This window comes from Asterias amurensis, chromosome 4 (genome assembly GCF_032118995.1).
Source record: "Asterias amurensis chromosome 4, ASM3211899v1".
Lineage (NCBI taxonomy): Eukaryota > Metazoa > Echinodermata > Asteroidea > Forcipulatida > Asteriidae > Asterias > Asterias amurensis.
The window spans coordinates 5,118,126-5,134,070 of record NC_092651.1 but is presented as its reverse complement, the minus strand read 5'-3'; the positions used below and the strand labels follow the sequence as shown (position 1 = coordinate 5,134,070).

General features: G+C 39.0%; 1 protein-coding gene across 1 annotated transcript; it reads right to left on the bottom strand.

Moving 5' to 3' along the window:
* Positions 1–1,283: 1,283 nt before the first annotated feature.
* LOC139935855 (protocadherin-11 X-linked-like) lies at positions 1,284–15,541 on the bottom strand. The gene is made up of 4 exons (XM_071930453.1): positions 15,385–15,541; positions 4,425–7,322; positions 3,573–3,771; positions 1,284–2,856 (listed from the first exon to the last, which is right to left on the bottom strand). Exons 2-4 carry the CDS (start codon positions 7,242–7,244, stop codon positions 2,147–2,149), a joined length of 3,729 nt encoding a protein of 1,242 aa, XP_071786554.1. The 5' UTR covers positions 7,245–7,322; positions 15,385–15,541; the 3' UTR covers positions 1,284–2,146.
* Between the last annotated feature and the right edge of the window lie 404 nt (positions 15,542–15,945).

Sequence of the window (15,945 nt, the reverse complement as noted above, 5' to 3'; positions counted from 1 at the left end):
TGCGTTGATTAAAAACTCAACTGGAATATTTACATGTTTGTGAATATAAAACTTGTTACGCTTAAAATGGCTTGCATCCAAAATAGTTGAACGCAAATTTAAGGAACACGTTACCTTGGATCGGTCGAGTTGGTCCTTGAAAAGCATTCTGTGACTGTTTGTTATAAAACCGGTATGGTGAGAAAGATGTTGTAAAAGTAGAACACAATGAACCACACAACAATGCCTCGAAATTGCGTGGTTTTCTTTTAACCTCGTTGACTAACACGGTCAGCCATTTATAGGAGTCAAATTTTGACTCCCATAAATGGCCGACCGTGTTAGTTCACGACATATAATGAAAACCGTGCAATTTTGAGTGATACTTGTGTGGATCATTATATTCTACTTTTAAAACATCTTTCTAACCATATATGCATTTCATCACAAACGGTTTCGAACGCTTTTATAGACCAACTCGTCCGATCCAAGGCAACGTGTTCCTTTAAGAACAATGTTGTCTTTCATGAAGATACATGTATATATGCTATGTAGTACACAAAATAAATGAATGGACATATATATAGATAAATGTACAAGTACATATTACATCAATCTTCATGTACAATGTACTTTTCTTCAGCTGAGTTTTTTAAAAGTCAGTGTTACTGAAATCAAATGAAATTGCTGTTTGACCCATGGTGTACATGTGTGTACCATCGCAATTGGTACGGGTACGTTACGCGTGGAATGGATGCATGCTGGTGTTCCTTTAATTAAAAGCAAATGTGTACACCAATTTTCTCAATTCTGGCCAAAAATATTGTTCACATTTTTTAATTGTAGGACAAGTGTTCCAGTCAGCTGATGAGTTTTTTTTTTACTTTCTTGTAATTGTTTCTAGAAGCATACTCATTGATTGATAAGAACACCGAACTCAAGCTCTGATGCTTCTGTTCAGCAGAGTGTGGGTTTGAATCCCGGTCGTGACACTTGTGTCCCTGAGCAAGACACTTAACTATAATTGCTTCTCTCCACCCAGGGGTAAATGGGTACCTGTGAGGGAAGAGATGGTTCTTGTGATTGGTGTAGCCGAGTAGCGCATATAGTGCGCACAGGCTGTATACTCCCCAGGGAGCTGAGATGGTGTAAGGAATGATTTAAGGCCCAGTGACCAGGGGTAATAATGTCGGAAGCGCTTTGAGACACCCCGTGAAAAAGCGCTATATAAAAAACGTGTAGTATTATTATTATTATTATTATTATTATTATTATTAAGGTGGGAATTAAGATCGGTATGACAATGAGCATTCTCATTAAAAAGAATTCATCCTCAATTATAATTTCAGCAGTAACAAAAAAACAAACTAAAGGGACACGTTGCCTTGGATTGGGCGAGTTAGTCTGTGACAAGCAGTTGACCTGGTTTGTTATCAAATGCATATGGTTAGAAAGATTATTAAAAAGTAGAATACAACAATCCACACAGTTATGCCTCGAATCTGCACAGTTTTCCTTTCACTTTTGAACTAATGCCAATGGCCAACAATTTAGCCAGCAATTTTACTCCACAAATTGGTGTGCCGTGTTAGTTCTTGGCATATAAGGAAAACCTCACAATTTTGACTTTTAAAACATCTTTCTAACCAAATAAATTTTATAACAAATGGTTGCAGATAAGACAGACAACGTGTAACTTTAATGATTGAATCCAGGCAAATGCCTCACTGCTTGCTGTCAAAACACTACATGTTATGTGATAATAACGGCTCAAACCCTGTTCTATTTCAGTCAAACACGGTTATATGCATGTTGTCCTACGACTGATGGAAGCATATGATTTATAGTAACAAAATGTCTATGGCATTGTATGAGTTAATGCAGCTCTGTAAAGCACTCCGCACTAATACTAAAAACAGAAGCTAAGTTCCCGGATCTCAGACTAAAGTGTCAAACTTCACTAACACGCCATTCATCCAAATTGTTTGTTTAATGGCACCTAACTACACTACTTGTGCAGTTTGGCGCGTCGATGGCACAGTGATCACGTATATGGTGTGGCATGTTTGTCTGACAGCCGGGTTTCTTTAAGCAAAAGTGACAATATGACAGCGGAGTGCTATTGTCAACTTCCGGATGAAGATTGTGACTGCATTCACGGCAAGGATCAGTAATATTCAGGAGTCATGTCAGCAGTAACGTCACTCCGGTACCCATAGTCTGCTTCTGTTTCATCATGTCCTGCGTAGGAGTGAGGGCGACCATAATTGTCATACCTAGGATACACTGTACCATCTTTATGACGTATCAACGTGCTGATTGGATAAACCTGCTCAGTGTTACCATGGGGATACTCATACTCTTCGTTGAGATCGTTTGCTGTGATGGAGTTCTTACTATCCGTTAGTTCCATTGGATCCTCCGTTATTGGCGATAAAATCAATGGTGGTGCATTGTTTCTGTAATGTTTGCCATTATTACTATGGTCTGATGTTGCAGCGTTGCTGTGTGAGCTATTAGATCGTTGTTTAGCTGATGGTCCTGTGTTGAAGCCATTTTGATGAGTGTTGGTTACCTGTGAAGCATTGGTACCAGTGTTTCTTGGGAAGGTATTATTGTGTGGGGAAGCGTTGTCGTAATCATCATAGGATAGTCTGTCATTGTTTCCATGAGGCTTTCCATGGTATCCCGTAGATCTGTTTGCATACATGCTGATTGGTTTATGTATGGGTTGTTGTGAGTAGACGTTGGCTGAAGCTGAACGTGGTCTACGCGGTGTCGATGCATCATCCCAGCATAGGTCAGAGTGCCCTAGTGTTGCACACTCAGGGGTACAGTTTGGACTTGCCATGTAGTGGTCTCTGTTATACGGACCTCCTGAAATAAAACAGAAATATGGTTTGTGAAAAGAAATTAAGATGAAGTATTATTCTTGTTTTCCTCAAATTCAAGAGAACAGTTGAACATCGACCTCAGGTTTGAATTTGTAGATGACCTCTGAACAAGACGCATCAATGGTAACTTGGTGGTGTTCTGGCTGTTCTGCTAAGAAAATTTGTTTGTGCTAAGCAAGTTGTTTTGCTTACAGGCTTTTTGAAATTGGTCCCTTGAAGTGAAATCTATATAGTAGGATGGCATCAAGGGGAGACTTTTGGGCGGTCTTGTTTTTAACAGTTCTCGCCAGTAGTGCGCGTGGTCAGACCTACGCGCAAAATACTGAACATGTGCGCGCTTGCTCAGAGCCACAAAAAAGAGTCGCTATGTCTGCTGCCGCCAGCATCTCAAAAGTCTCCCATTATGATCATCAGTTTTTATCTGGGGTTTTTTAATGAAAGTTCACCCCAACACTTTTGGTATGGGGCTACAAGAAGACAAATTATTTCATGTGAAAATAACTCAGGGGAGCTGAGGTTAGGAATTGATATTCCTCTTAAAACAGTCTAGATTGTAGGATGGAGGGAAACATGCACCAGGCAAGGAGTTCCAAAGAGATGCAGTTTGTGGATTAAAGCTGTTGTAATGGCTCTTTGTTCTACATCTAAGCAAATCAAGAGTGTACGGATGAGAAGAAGCAGGAAGTATGAGTGTCTTACCTTGTTGAGATGAATTGGAGAGTCTTGGGCATGATGAAGATCGGACTCGGTCAGACGGAGTATAATGATCGTGATGAGGATCATGATAATCATGATCACCCTGTCCGCTATCATAGCTACTCCTATTAGAGTTATCACTAACCGCATCGGTTTCACTGTGAATAGGGTGAAGTTGAGCTACATGTAACAGTTTCTGCACCTACAATAAAGAACAGCAAGGAAACAAATTAGAATGTAATTCTAGATCTATGTATCTAATTGTAGGTCTATGGGTTTTTACCCATAGACCGATGTGTGTTAGCAATGTATACTCAGTACTCATACCGAGTCCAGTGAAAAAGTAACATTTTAAAGGCAGTGGACACTATTGGTAATTACTCAAAATAATTATTAGCATAAAACCTTACTTGGTGAGAGTAATGGGGAGAGGTTGAAAGTATAAAACATTGTGAGAAACGGCTCCCTCTGAAGTAATGTAGTTTTCGAGATAGAAGTATTTTTCCACGAATTTGATTTCAAGACCTCAGATTTAGAATTAGAGGTCCCGAAATCAAGCATCTGGTAGCACACAACTTGTGTGACAAGGGTGTTTTTTCTTTCAATATTATCTCGCAACTTCGACGACCGATTGAGCTCAAATTTTCACAGCTTTGTTATTTTATGCATAATGTTGAGATACACCAACTGTGAAGAGAAGTCTTTGACAATTACCAATAGGGTCCACTGTCTTTAAGGGAAGCTTTCTACCATCATTATCTTCAAACAGTTTAAGAATGTAAATCTGTGGATAATGTTGGGGTTTTTTCGTCCTACAAAAAGTACCCAAAACCTTTAAGAGTTTGTTGAAATTACCTCTGCGTCATTATCCGGTGTTTGTCTAGCTGATATATCTGACCTAACATCAGAGTTACTTCCAAACGTCGTCATCTGAAGGTTCCCAAGCCTTGAATCTATAGATCCATTCTGTGCTGCTTGGGCTCTCCATTTCATGATGTTCTTAGATGGTATTGAACTTAAAGATGTCGTGATTGAGACTTGAGAGGAGTCTGTCGATAGCTTTCTCTGTACGCCATGACTTTCAGAGTAGTATTCCACACTCGTTACTGTATCACTATTTGATAGGTTAGAGGGTTCTTTATACGTCTGCTTTGATGTGGGTCGGGCTCGGCATTTGAAATGAATCAGGATGATCACAAAAAGGAGGAGCAGAACTGTGGATCCGAGAACGATTGCAGTTATAACAGGCCATGTTGTTATGGGATTATTGTTGTCAGTATGTGGCACCTTGTCGTCAATAAGACCAAAGTTGGCTGCTGTTAGATTAAATCGCTTGAAGAACACATTGGCTGGTAGAGACATGTTGAAATCTAAATTCGTAATAACAACAGTTATGGATAATGGTGTGATCTGAGGTACTTTACCGCCGTCGGAGATTTGAACAGTTACTTTGTGAACTCCTTCCCATTTGGTTTGTATCGTTTGAGCTGTAATCATTTGACCAGCGCTGTTAACTCCAAATATGCCATCTGTGTTTCCACTACTCATACTGAATGATAACTGGGAGTTTAATCCTTGGTCGGGGTCGGAAACATCGACAGATACGACTAGGAAACCTGGCTCAGCTGTAGCAGGAATGAAGAAAGTATCATCGGCTGCCGTTGGGTAGACAACATAAGGAGCATTGTCGTTGGCATCTTGTACATCGACGCGTACGGGTACTTGAGATACTTGTCGTGTTACACCATGATCAGAAACCATCACTGTGAACTCAAATGACTCGCGCTCTTCACGGTCGATATTCCTCGTCGTGAGGAGCTTTCCTGTTTGTTCAACAATACGAAAAAACACCTTTGCATCTGCGTCTTGGATTGCATATGTTAACTGTGAGTTCTGGCCGTAATCAGAGTCTGTGGCTTTGATGTAACCAACTACAGAGTTGACTAACTCATTCTCAGTTACTGTGAATTGGTAGCTGGATTGTTCAATTAGTGGTGCGTTATCATTCTGATCATCAATGTCAATGACTAAGGTAGTATTTCTGCACAGGATGGGTACGCCTTTATCACATGCACTAATGCGCATATTCATGGTCGACAGGACCTCACGATCCAAGACAATCATGGAAGTTACAACACCTGAGGAAGCGTCAACGGCAAAGTCATTCCCTTCCATGAATAGATGATAAGTAATATCACTATTGGTCCCTTCATCTGGGTCGGTAGCTGTGAGAGTCACAATGGGTGTTGGAGGAATATTGTTCTCTTGGATGTTGGTGTAGTAGATCGGGGAAGAGAAGTATGGAGCGTTATCATTGATGTCGTCCACATTGATGAGTAGATATTGAACAGTGCTTCGTGCTGGTGACCCATGATCTTCAGCTCTAACTGAAATGTTATATCCCCGCAGTGTTTCTCTGTCTAAAGCGCGCAAAGACGCAATGAAGTATTGCCCGTCACTGACCTCCTGAAGCTCAAAATCAGAATGAGTATTCGACAATGATATACGGACATCGCCACTTCGGCCACTATCTGGATCAGATGCTTTGATGAATGCAATTAAAGTACCAATTGCAGTGTTCTCCAATACATGTACCTGGTCATTAGTACCACCACCTAGGGCATTAACAGTCAATGACGGGGCATTATCATTCATGTCAATGATATCAATAGTCACTGTAGTAAAATCAGGCACTGGGTTAGTAACTCTATTTGTTGCTTGGATAATCAGCTGGTAGCTTGCCTGCTGCTCATGGTCAAGTATTCCTATGACACTTAAACTTCCCGATGCTCCATCGATTTCTAATACTTGTCTTGCGGCTTGTGTGACACTACTACTGAAGGAGTATTGGATCTGCCCATTGGTGCCCCAGTCAGGATCCACAGCTTGTACTTTGAGAATCTCAGTCCCGATGGCGATATTCTCTTCAACACTGACAGCATAACTGGACTGTTGGAACTGTGGAGTATTATCATTTGAATCCAGGACTGTTACATTCAAGGTAACTGAGCCCGTGAGGGATGGATTACCCCCATCATGAGCTAGAAGCGTCAACAGATATGTACCACGAGTCTCTCGATCCAACCCACCAGTTACTTCAAGTTGCAGTAAGACAGAGTTATCGTCATAACGCTGTCGGAAGACTCCGAACTTTCCACCGTAGTCGTTAAGAAGTTCGTACTCTTGGACTGAGTTGATCCCTATATCAGGATCTTGAGCGTTCTCAAGGGGTATCTTAGTTCCAATGGCTACCGTCTCCGGAACCTCAATAGGAAGAACGAATTCACTGAAGAATGGAGCATTGTCGTTGATGTCTTCAATGATTACATGAATATTGATGAAGCGAAAGGAAGACTGAGGCGAGACCAGTACCTCTAACTCATATTGACAAGTCTCACTCCGTATTGGGCAAACAGTTTCTCTATCAATTTTCCGTATTGTCGTGATATCACCCGTAACGCTGTTGAGTTCAAAATAGGTGAGGTTTACTGATGCAGTGGTTAGCAACTGGAATCGAGTCGCAGAGTCTGTTGGTAAGGTTAGATCCTCCACCAAGTTGCCTACATGGTATCCAACCTCCTCCTCAGGTATATTGTAGGTTATCTCTTGGGTTCGAACAAGAGGTACCAGACTACATCCCAAGATCCAAATCAATGTTATTGTTAGGAATTTCATTTTGAAGGATGGTCTCTTTCAACTGAGGAATCAAACCGGATAGCTCCGTTGCCTTGGTTACTTGCCTGTGTATACAACCTAATGCACGGTAAAGAAAGAAAATAAAAAAATGACTGACAATTGAACACAAACACAGAATTCCTGCTTGAAGAAGCATCATGATATTGGGCCCATATCAAAGGAAGAATTCTAATTTGTACATGTGGAAATGAAGGAATGGTGTATTTTTCTAGTCGAGTTGGGGGCTATTTCAGTAACATTTCACCCTGCCTCTGGAACTCTCTGCCTCAACATCTCAAGGACACACATGACATCTCATGACTCCAATATTCTCTCAAAACCCATCTCTCCAGATTAGCCTACGCAGATATTGAGTGAAATTTTCTTCTTGTTCTTTGACTAGCGCCTTTAAATATACAGATAAAGTGCGCTTTAAAAATGCTGTTTTATTATTATTATTATTATTATTATTTAGTTGTCATGTATTCATTGATCAGACCATGATTAAAGTTTGTGCAATGGAAGTCCTGACAAAGAGTGTAACACTTATTGACAGTTGGTACACCCATAATTGAATCAAAAGCACAGTTCAGATTGTGAACTTTGGTTAAAGACCCTGGACACTGTTGGTAATTGTCAAAGACCAGTATTCTCACTTGGTGTATCCCAACATATGCATAAAATAATCTGTGGAACTTTGGACTTAATTGGTCAGCGAAGTTGCAAGAGAATAATTAAAGAAAAACAACATGTTGCTTTCAGATGCCTTTTAAAAAAATGCTTCAAGCCTAAAGCCTTTTAATACTTGAGTGAGATATTACTTCTTTCTCAAACACTAAGTTGCTTCAGATGCAGCCGTTTCTCACAATGTTTTATACTATCATCAACAGCTCTCCATTGCTCGTTCTTAAAAATAAGTTTTTATGCAATTATTTTGAGTAATTACCAATAGTGTCCACTGCCTTTATCACTTATTCTGCTTCAGTATGTTTAAGTCCACCTACACTTTGGGGGATTTTTACCCTTTAGCAATTTGTTACTTGATACTTAAGTCATGCATGTATAATATATTACAACACTGTATAAATACAGAAATAGAATATGATCTACCCTGCCACCAAACACATATCCTCTTTTTAAAGGAAAATACATTATCGGTTTTGGGAAGAGTTAATCACTCCCAAACCTATGAAAATGTTTGGTGAAAATAAACACATACATTGATTTTGAGCACCTTCATATTGGGGCTATTTCAATTGCAGCAACCAAAACAAGCAACCTACTGATTTCAATTTGATTTTCTGAATTTTATTATTTAGACAGTATTTCAGTTGGAAATAATTCTCTGGAGGACCGTGAACTTTCAAGACAGGCCAGACACTTCATGGAGGCAACAAAGGCGATTGCCTCCATACCCTTGGTCATTGCCTCTATGCCCCGTGGTCATTGCCTTGGTGCCTTTGAAATGCCCCAGTAGAAATTTACAATTTCCTCATAGGGTGCCCTTTACCCATCAGGAAACACCTTGGTGCCCTTGCCCCTTCGAAAACAAAGCATACAGGCCTGAATATGTAAAATTTCAGTTAACGGGAAAAAGGTACACGTTTGGTAATTACTCAAAACAAATATTAACTTAAAAACTGACTTGGTAACGAGCATTGGGGAGCTGTGGATAGTATAAACCATTGTGAGATGCAGTTCCCTCTGAACTCTGAAGTAGCATAGATTTTAAGAAAGAGGTAATTTCTCACTAAAATAATAAAAGACTTCTAGCCAGAAGTCTTTTATTCCTATCTGAAAGCACACAAATTCGTCCAACACGGGTGTTTTTTTCTCTCATCATTTTCTCGTAACTTCGATGACCAGTTTAGCTCAAATTTTCACATGCTTGTTATTTTATGCTTATGTTGGGATACACCAAGTGAGAAGACTGGTCTTTGACAACTACCAAACATGTACCTTGCCTTTAAATTTGTTGGACTCAAATTGTTACTGATTGTGACGTTAACGCCTCAAGTTATGGAGTTTTGTACTGGTATGTAACCGCATTGACCACATAGGGAGTGTCTGCTATTCAATTTCAGTATCACTTACTCCTAAGAGGTTAAACTTGCTAATCACTGAGGGGTGTAATGTCTGCAGAGTGGGAATAATGCACATTAGTTTATTTAACCTTTAACCCAAGAGTATCTTATTACGTGACCGATTAGTCCTCTATCCACATTCTTCCTATATGAAACCGTGGAGGAAAATTATAACCAAGGGACATGCAGTAGTTCTAGTAGGCCTTTGTCAAATTCACTTTTGGTCATGTCATTATTGTCAAGTGAGTTTAAATTATTTTTTATTTTTTTTATTTTGTTTTATGATTGATATCCAATAGCCACCACTTACAGGTATCATATAAAAAACTATGTATAAATATTAATATATAAATGGATATGTATTTGTTTGTACTTGTTTGATGCCTCTGAAGAAGGTCCAGATTGGATCGAAAGCTAAGGCCATCTACCCTATTCATCATATAAATATATATAAAGTTGAAAATTACAGTTACATAAAATTGATAGAAACATTATTATAAATAGACAAAAATAGTACACCGACACCCTCATAAAACACACCATGGCACACTAACAATGGTACTCCCACAATTGACCAATGTACTAAACTTTTTTCTCCGACCCAAAACCATAGCTTGGAGCAAAGAGAAACAGCATTGAACATGACATCCTGATCGTCAGGCCTGATACTTCATGGGGGCAACAAAGGCGATTGCCTCCATGCTCCCAGGTGATTGCCTTGGTGCCTTTGAAACGCTCTAGTAAAAAAACTGCCTTGGTGCCCTTGCCCTTTGAAAAACCAAGCATACAAGCCTGGGTGGACACAGGCCTGATGCTTCACGGAGGCAATGCTCCCATGTCATTGCCTTGGTGCCCTTAAAATGCTCCAGTAGAAATTCACAATTTCCTCATAGGGTGCCCTTTAACAAGGAACAAATGCCTTGGTGCCCTTGCCCTTTCAAAAACGAAGCACACAGACCTGAGTAGACATTACCTATGTGTATTGTCCAAATTAAGTTGGTAAGAAAAGATGTTCTTAACTTGAAGGTAAATTCAAGCGAGTTTCAAATGAATCTCCACAAAGGTTCTCCCAAAGTTGGCCATTGAAAATGACATCCTTAAAGGCAGTGGACACTATTGGTAATTACTCAAAATAATTATTATCATAAAAACTTACTTGGTAACGAGTAATGGGGAGAGGTTTGTAGTATAAAATATTGTGAGAAATGGCTCCCTCTGAAGTAACAAAGTTGTATGCGAAAGGGGTAGTAACATTCTTTTAGGAATCTGAAAAATCACTTAAATTTTGTGCAACATCAAGGGTGTTTTTCGTTGATTATTCTCTTGCAACCTTAATGACCAATTGAATCAAAATGTTCACAGATTTGTTATTTCATGTATTCATTTATTCGTTTTAAATGTTGGGATACTTTGACAATAAGCCTATGATGCCCAGTGCTTCCATGACAAATATTTACCAAATATACTTTTCGGGTTTGGAAATATGTTTTATAATCTTTTTCCAAGTTGCATGACTCATACCTTCGTTCGTAAACACAAAACCAATTTTTAAAAGCGGTGTTTTATAAAATGTCCATCAACACACGGCAAACTGATCGATCATTACTGGGGCCTTGGGAGACCCAACCCTACACAGGGTTAGTCTTCAACTCCACGGGACCACCTTTTCACCCCCTAGGCTCCCACCAAAACCATTTGATTCCAAAAGAGTTTGCAAACCCAGTAGCCCAACATCGAACAACAACCAAGGTCTTGACAACTTCAAGTTCAGTAATCTGAAAATGATCCGGGAGATTGTGAGCAATGAGTGTGAATGAGAACTAGCTTAGCCCTGGGCGTTGTTAGTCAGATCCAAGCATTCCTCAGACAAGCTCCTTTCTCATTGATGACAAGTATTGATGACTTTAGGCCTAATGAGTTAACCAGCTACCATTATAACAGAGTACCTATTGTTTTAATGACAGTGACCTTTAAGTATCGTGAACCCTTTTAAGCTTTGTTTCTATTTTGATAAACATTGTATCATTAAGTTTCCCTGGTGACACCTTCTTGCAAGAATATCATCAATCATAACATTGACGTTGACAAAATCATTGTCTCGTATTTATCCGATACAGCTCGATTTCAAAGACCATGATATTCATCATTGGTGTTTGGAGAGTTTGAAGGTTTTAATAGAATAGTCGGCAAACACTAAAAAAAAAATGTAAAAGATTTTCATCCATCACGATTTAGTGATTAACAAAGAAGTGTTTTTTGATTGTTTAAGGCATTGCACTGGATACAAACATTGTGAGAAACGGCACCCTCTGAAGTAACGAATTTTTTGGGAAAGAGGTAATTTATGAAAACACACACAATTGTGCAACAAGGGTGCAATTATTCTCTTGCAAATTCGAGGACCAAATGAGCCCAAGTTTTCACAGGTTTGTAACGATGACAATTACTAAGGGTGTCCCGTCAAAGAACAACATACACGCAGTACGACCCCAACCTCTAAACGGAAAAACCTTAATTCTAAATCCGTCGTCTTTTCGTCAATGATACTTTGAGATGATTGTCATTTTAATAATGTGAAATGTAAACCACAAACGTCTGGAACTAAAGACTATCCACCCCATGGGTTAAGGTTATCTTCTGTTGGTGGTTTAAACTCGCTAAGCACATTCAATACGATAAGCACCCCAGGAATCTGATAACTTATCCTACTTGATCTTATAATACAGAAGTAATAAAGTTTCTTAGCGGGAGACTGGCTCCATTATTAGCTACCATGGAAGGAAGCATGAGTAGCTGATTGTTCAGTCGGTATTCCTACCTCGTCTGTTGGTCTCGGTGGTCATGACTGATTGGGCCTCTGGGGTACATCAGTGGGTGTTTCTGGTGTTTTTCAACCAGACATGACAAAATGTTCCAATTTAGTTGTTAAAAAAACATCATCTTAGTTAATAATGTTCTTTTTTGGTGGAACTAGCGTATACGCAATGTATAACATCGCTAGAAAAGCGATAATTGCTTTACACTTTTCATGTTCTATAATCTAAGCATGAATCAAGAATCTTCTGTGAAAGGACGAAGAAACAAAACGTGATGAACTTTTCTAAAACGTTGCCAGCCCTGATACTTCGCAACGGCAACGACGGCATTTCTGTCGACGGCATTTCTGTCGTCGTATTGCCGCAATGCCCTTCAAAATATCCTACTTTCCAAGGCAATTTTTGACGTGGCCTTTTCTGATCATTGCCGCCGTGCAATTATATTAAACGATATCCAAGTTCGACATTCACCAATGAAACAGAAAATGAGCCGAAATAGCAAATGTCCAAAGTCACACACACGACAATGACAAAAGCACTTGAACATAAATGGTTTGGTAATTTGTTTGTAGTTTTATAAAATGATGTTATTCCACACGTTCTGGACCAACCACGACGCTATCTGGCCATACATATTGAAGCATTTGTCACGATTGGAGCAAAGAAACAAAAACCCTGGTGCAAGTGTTTTCTCCTTTGCCATTCATTCAATTACAAAAGTTTTGTCTTTGCTATACTTTTCTGTCCGTTCGTTCGTGTTCCTGTTTATGATGTTCTCTCTAAATGTAAAAGAGTGAAAAACACCACTCTTTACGAGTTGTCCCTCATATGGCTCTTCAAAAAAGAGTGGTGGTTATTTCACTCTTTTAGAGGGGTTTCACTCCAGGACAGAGCGAAAAATCACTAAAAAAGATGAAAACTTCAATCTGAAAGAGTGGAAGACCACTCCAAAAAGAGTTGTCCCTCATATGGCTCTTCAAAGAGTGCTTTTTCACTCTTTTACAATTTGTCAGTCCATCAGGCATCTCACCACAAGCCTCGGCAACTAGATAATGCCCTCATACTTTATTAATATGTTCTATGCCTTGTGAAATTGTATTGGGTACTTCTTTAACAATTCTTGTTTTCATGTATCGTTTTCATTTCTCTATGTTTTCATAAAGTATGGAAATAAATGCGAGTTTGACATTCAAGCCTATCAATTAAAATGCGAAACATTTTGCGAAACATTGTGTATGACACATTAACATCGCTGTTCATGACCGTTAAGGAATGACACAACAGACAATACTGTAAAGGGAATTAAAGTTACTATATGGGATGCGACCATCTGCTGCACATAGGCACCATGATGTATGATGAGTAGAGCTTCCAATTACTGTCTTGCATCCTAAGTAATTTACAACCATATTTACACACAATCAATAATGGATCGATTAACAAGCCGTCCGCTGTGCAACTAAACAACAGCTTATCCATAGCCACTAGTGACCGATCAATGTATGACCAGCGCACTATTATTGCATAGAAACAAACCATGTTACTCTAAATTACAACTTAGCACATACACAAACCATTACTCACGTCACATGCACACCCAGATCCGCAAAAAATTTCTAAAAATAACCAGAGTGGAAACACAGTGCGTTGTGCACGCTAGTGACATACTATACCATAGAGCAAGGGGTGTATAGTTTTGTTTTTCACTATGTACTTTTTTTTTTTTTTCCGACATCCTCGCATTTCATCACGCAGCATGGCCAGCAGTACTCAAGTAAAATAACCAAAGTCAACAATTAATGAATCTATAGTAATGACTTTGTACGTTCTCTAGCTTGCCGCCAATTACAGCTGGGCCATAATTACACATTACCAGAAAGCGAAAATGTTTTAGCCACTTCTTTTACATTCGAACGACCAATGGGACAATGCTCCAAGATGCAAACACAACTTCCTTTTTATAAACACTTGGCACCCGTAGGCCTACCGTCTTATGAGCACATACAGCAAGGTTGCTCTATGATCGTGGTCTTGAGGAAAACTTGCGCATGCACCAAGCAGCCTACTCGCGAGAAAAGTTTCACCCAATAGGTTTCAGTCACTTTGCCAAATCGAAGTCACATTATACAATGGACACCATTGGTAATTGTCAAAGACCAGTCTTCTCACTTGGTGTATCTCAACATATGCATAACATAACAAACCTGAAACTTTGAGCTCAATTGGTCGTCAAAGTTGCGAGATAATAATGAAAAAAAAAAATACCCTTGTCACACGAAGTTGTGTGCTTTCTGATGCTTGATTTCGAGACCTCAAAATTTAATTCCGAGGTCTCGATTCAAATTCGTTGAAAACTAATTTTTTTTCTCGAAAACTACGTTACTTCAGAGGGAGCCGTTTCTCACTTTTTTTTTTTTTACTATTAACCTATCACCAATACTCGTTACCGAGAAAGGTTTTATGCTAATAATTTGTTTTGAGTAATTACCAATAGTGTCCACTGCCTGAACAGAAAGCCTGATTATATTCGTTTTGGCAAAACTTGACTTTTCTTTTGACAAATGTTCATAGTTGAGGTCAGTTTCGTGACTTACTTTCACACCTACAGAACAAGTCTATTGTACTATTCGAATGTACTTCTCCAAAACGGATGATGTGCGACCAAACGTCATAAACCATAAAACTTATTGAAATAAATAAGCCAGTAATTTCGGAGTAGCTTTTAGAACAAAAATAGACTTTGAGAGCACCTTTTTGATCAGGCAGGGTGGAGGCGCGCTGTTATGTTAGTTGTTGTTGCACATAGTGATACATCAAAATTTAGATTTACCATAAATATTTAGACTGTACGCACTATTAAAACGAGAATAATGTTGCTTGAATGTCTCAACATTGATCCTATTTGCTAAATAAGTCGTTCGTAAATCATTTCGTGAAATTAAGCAAAGGAAAACGCAATTGCAAACCTTCGATTATTTTATGAGATGATGTGCTGAACGGGTTTTCAATTAAAAGGGTTTTCAAAGGGTTTTCCTCTTGGTTTACAGAACAACAGTAATGAGCAAGATCGAATTAAAATATAAACATAGACAACACATACAAAGTTCTGCTTAATTATCTGAGAAAATGCAAAACAGGTAATTGGTGATGAGCTTAATACAGATTGTTTCGTTATTTGTGGATTGTAAATTTGCTTACGACCAATGAACAATATATTTTTTATAAATAATGCCAACTTACCTTTTTGCTTCACACATCAACATCCAATGTAATATAAATCGCAACAGAACCCAGCATTCTGGTCGTGTTTTAAAGAGCAGTGTAGTCTTAAAAATCCAGTTGTTTAGAGAATCTTTTAGAGAGCGCAGTTTGAGCTGACAGTATGCGAACAACCTTGTGTGATCACTGGATACGGAAAACGCCGTGTAAAAGAACAGCCGAGTGATGATCAAACACACCGAACACCAACTACGCCAGACTCGTCCATTAGTTACAACGGGGGTGTTCTGTTTCAAATGGGCGAAAACAGGGGCATCATTCTTCGCTTTTGTTTGTATCAATTCAAAAAGGCCAATAATTTCCTTGTTTGTTAGGGATTTTGTTTCTGTATTTTATAGTAGTATTGACGTACGTGCCGCCTGGGTTGACTGTTTTCTTTATTCTGGTTTTGGGGTTGGCATTATTTGTGTGTGTGTGATTTATTGCACTTAGCGGTTAATTAAATACGTCTTTCTATTCAAACATCTTTGAAGTCAATGTTGATCTAACTTTTGGGTCTGACTCTTTTCACACCTCTAAGCG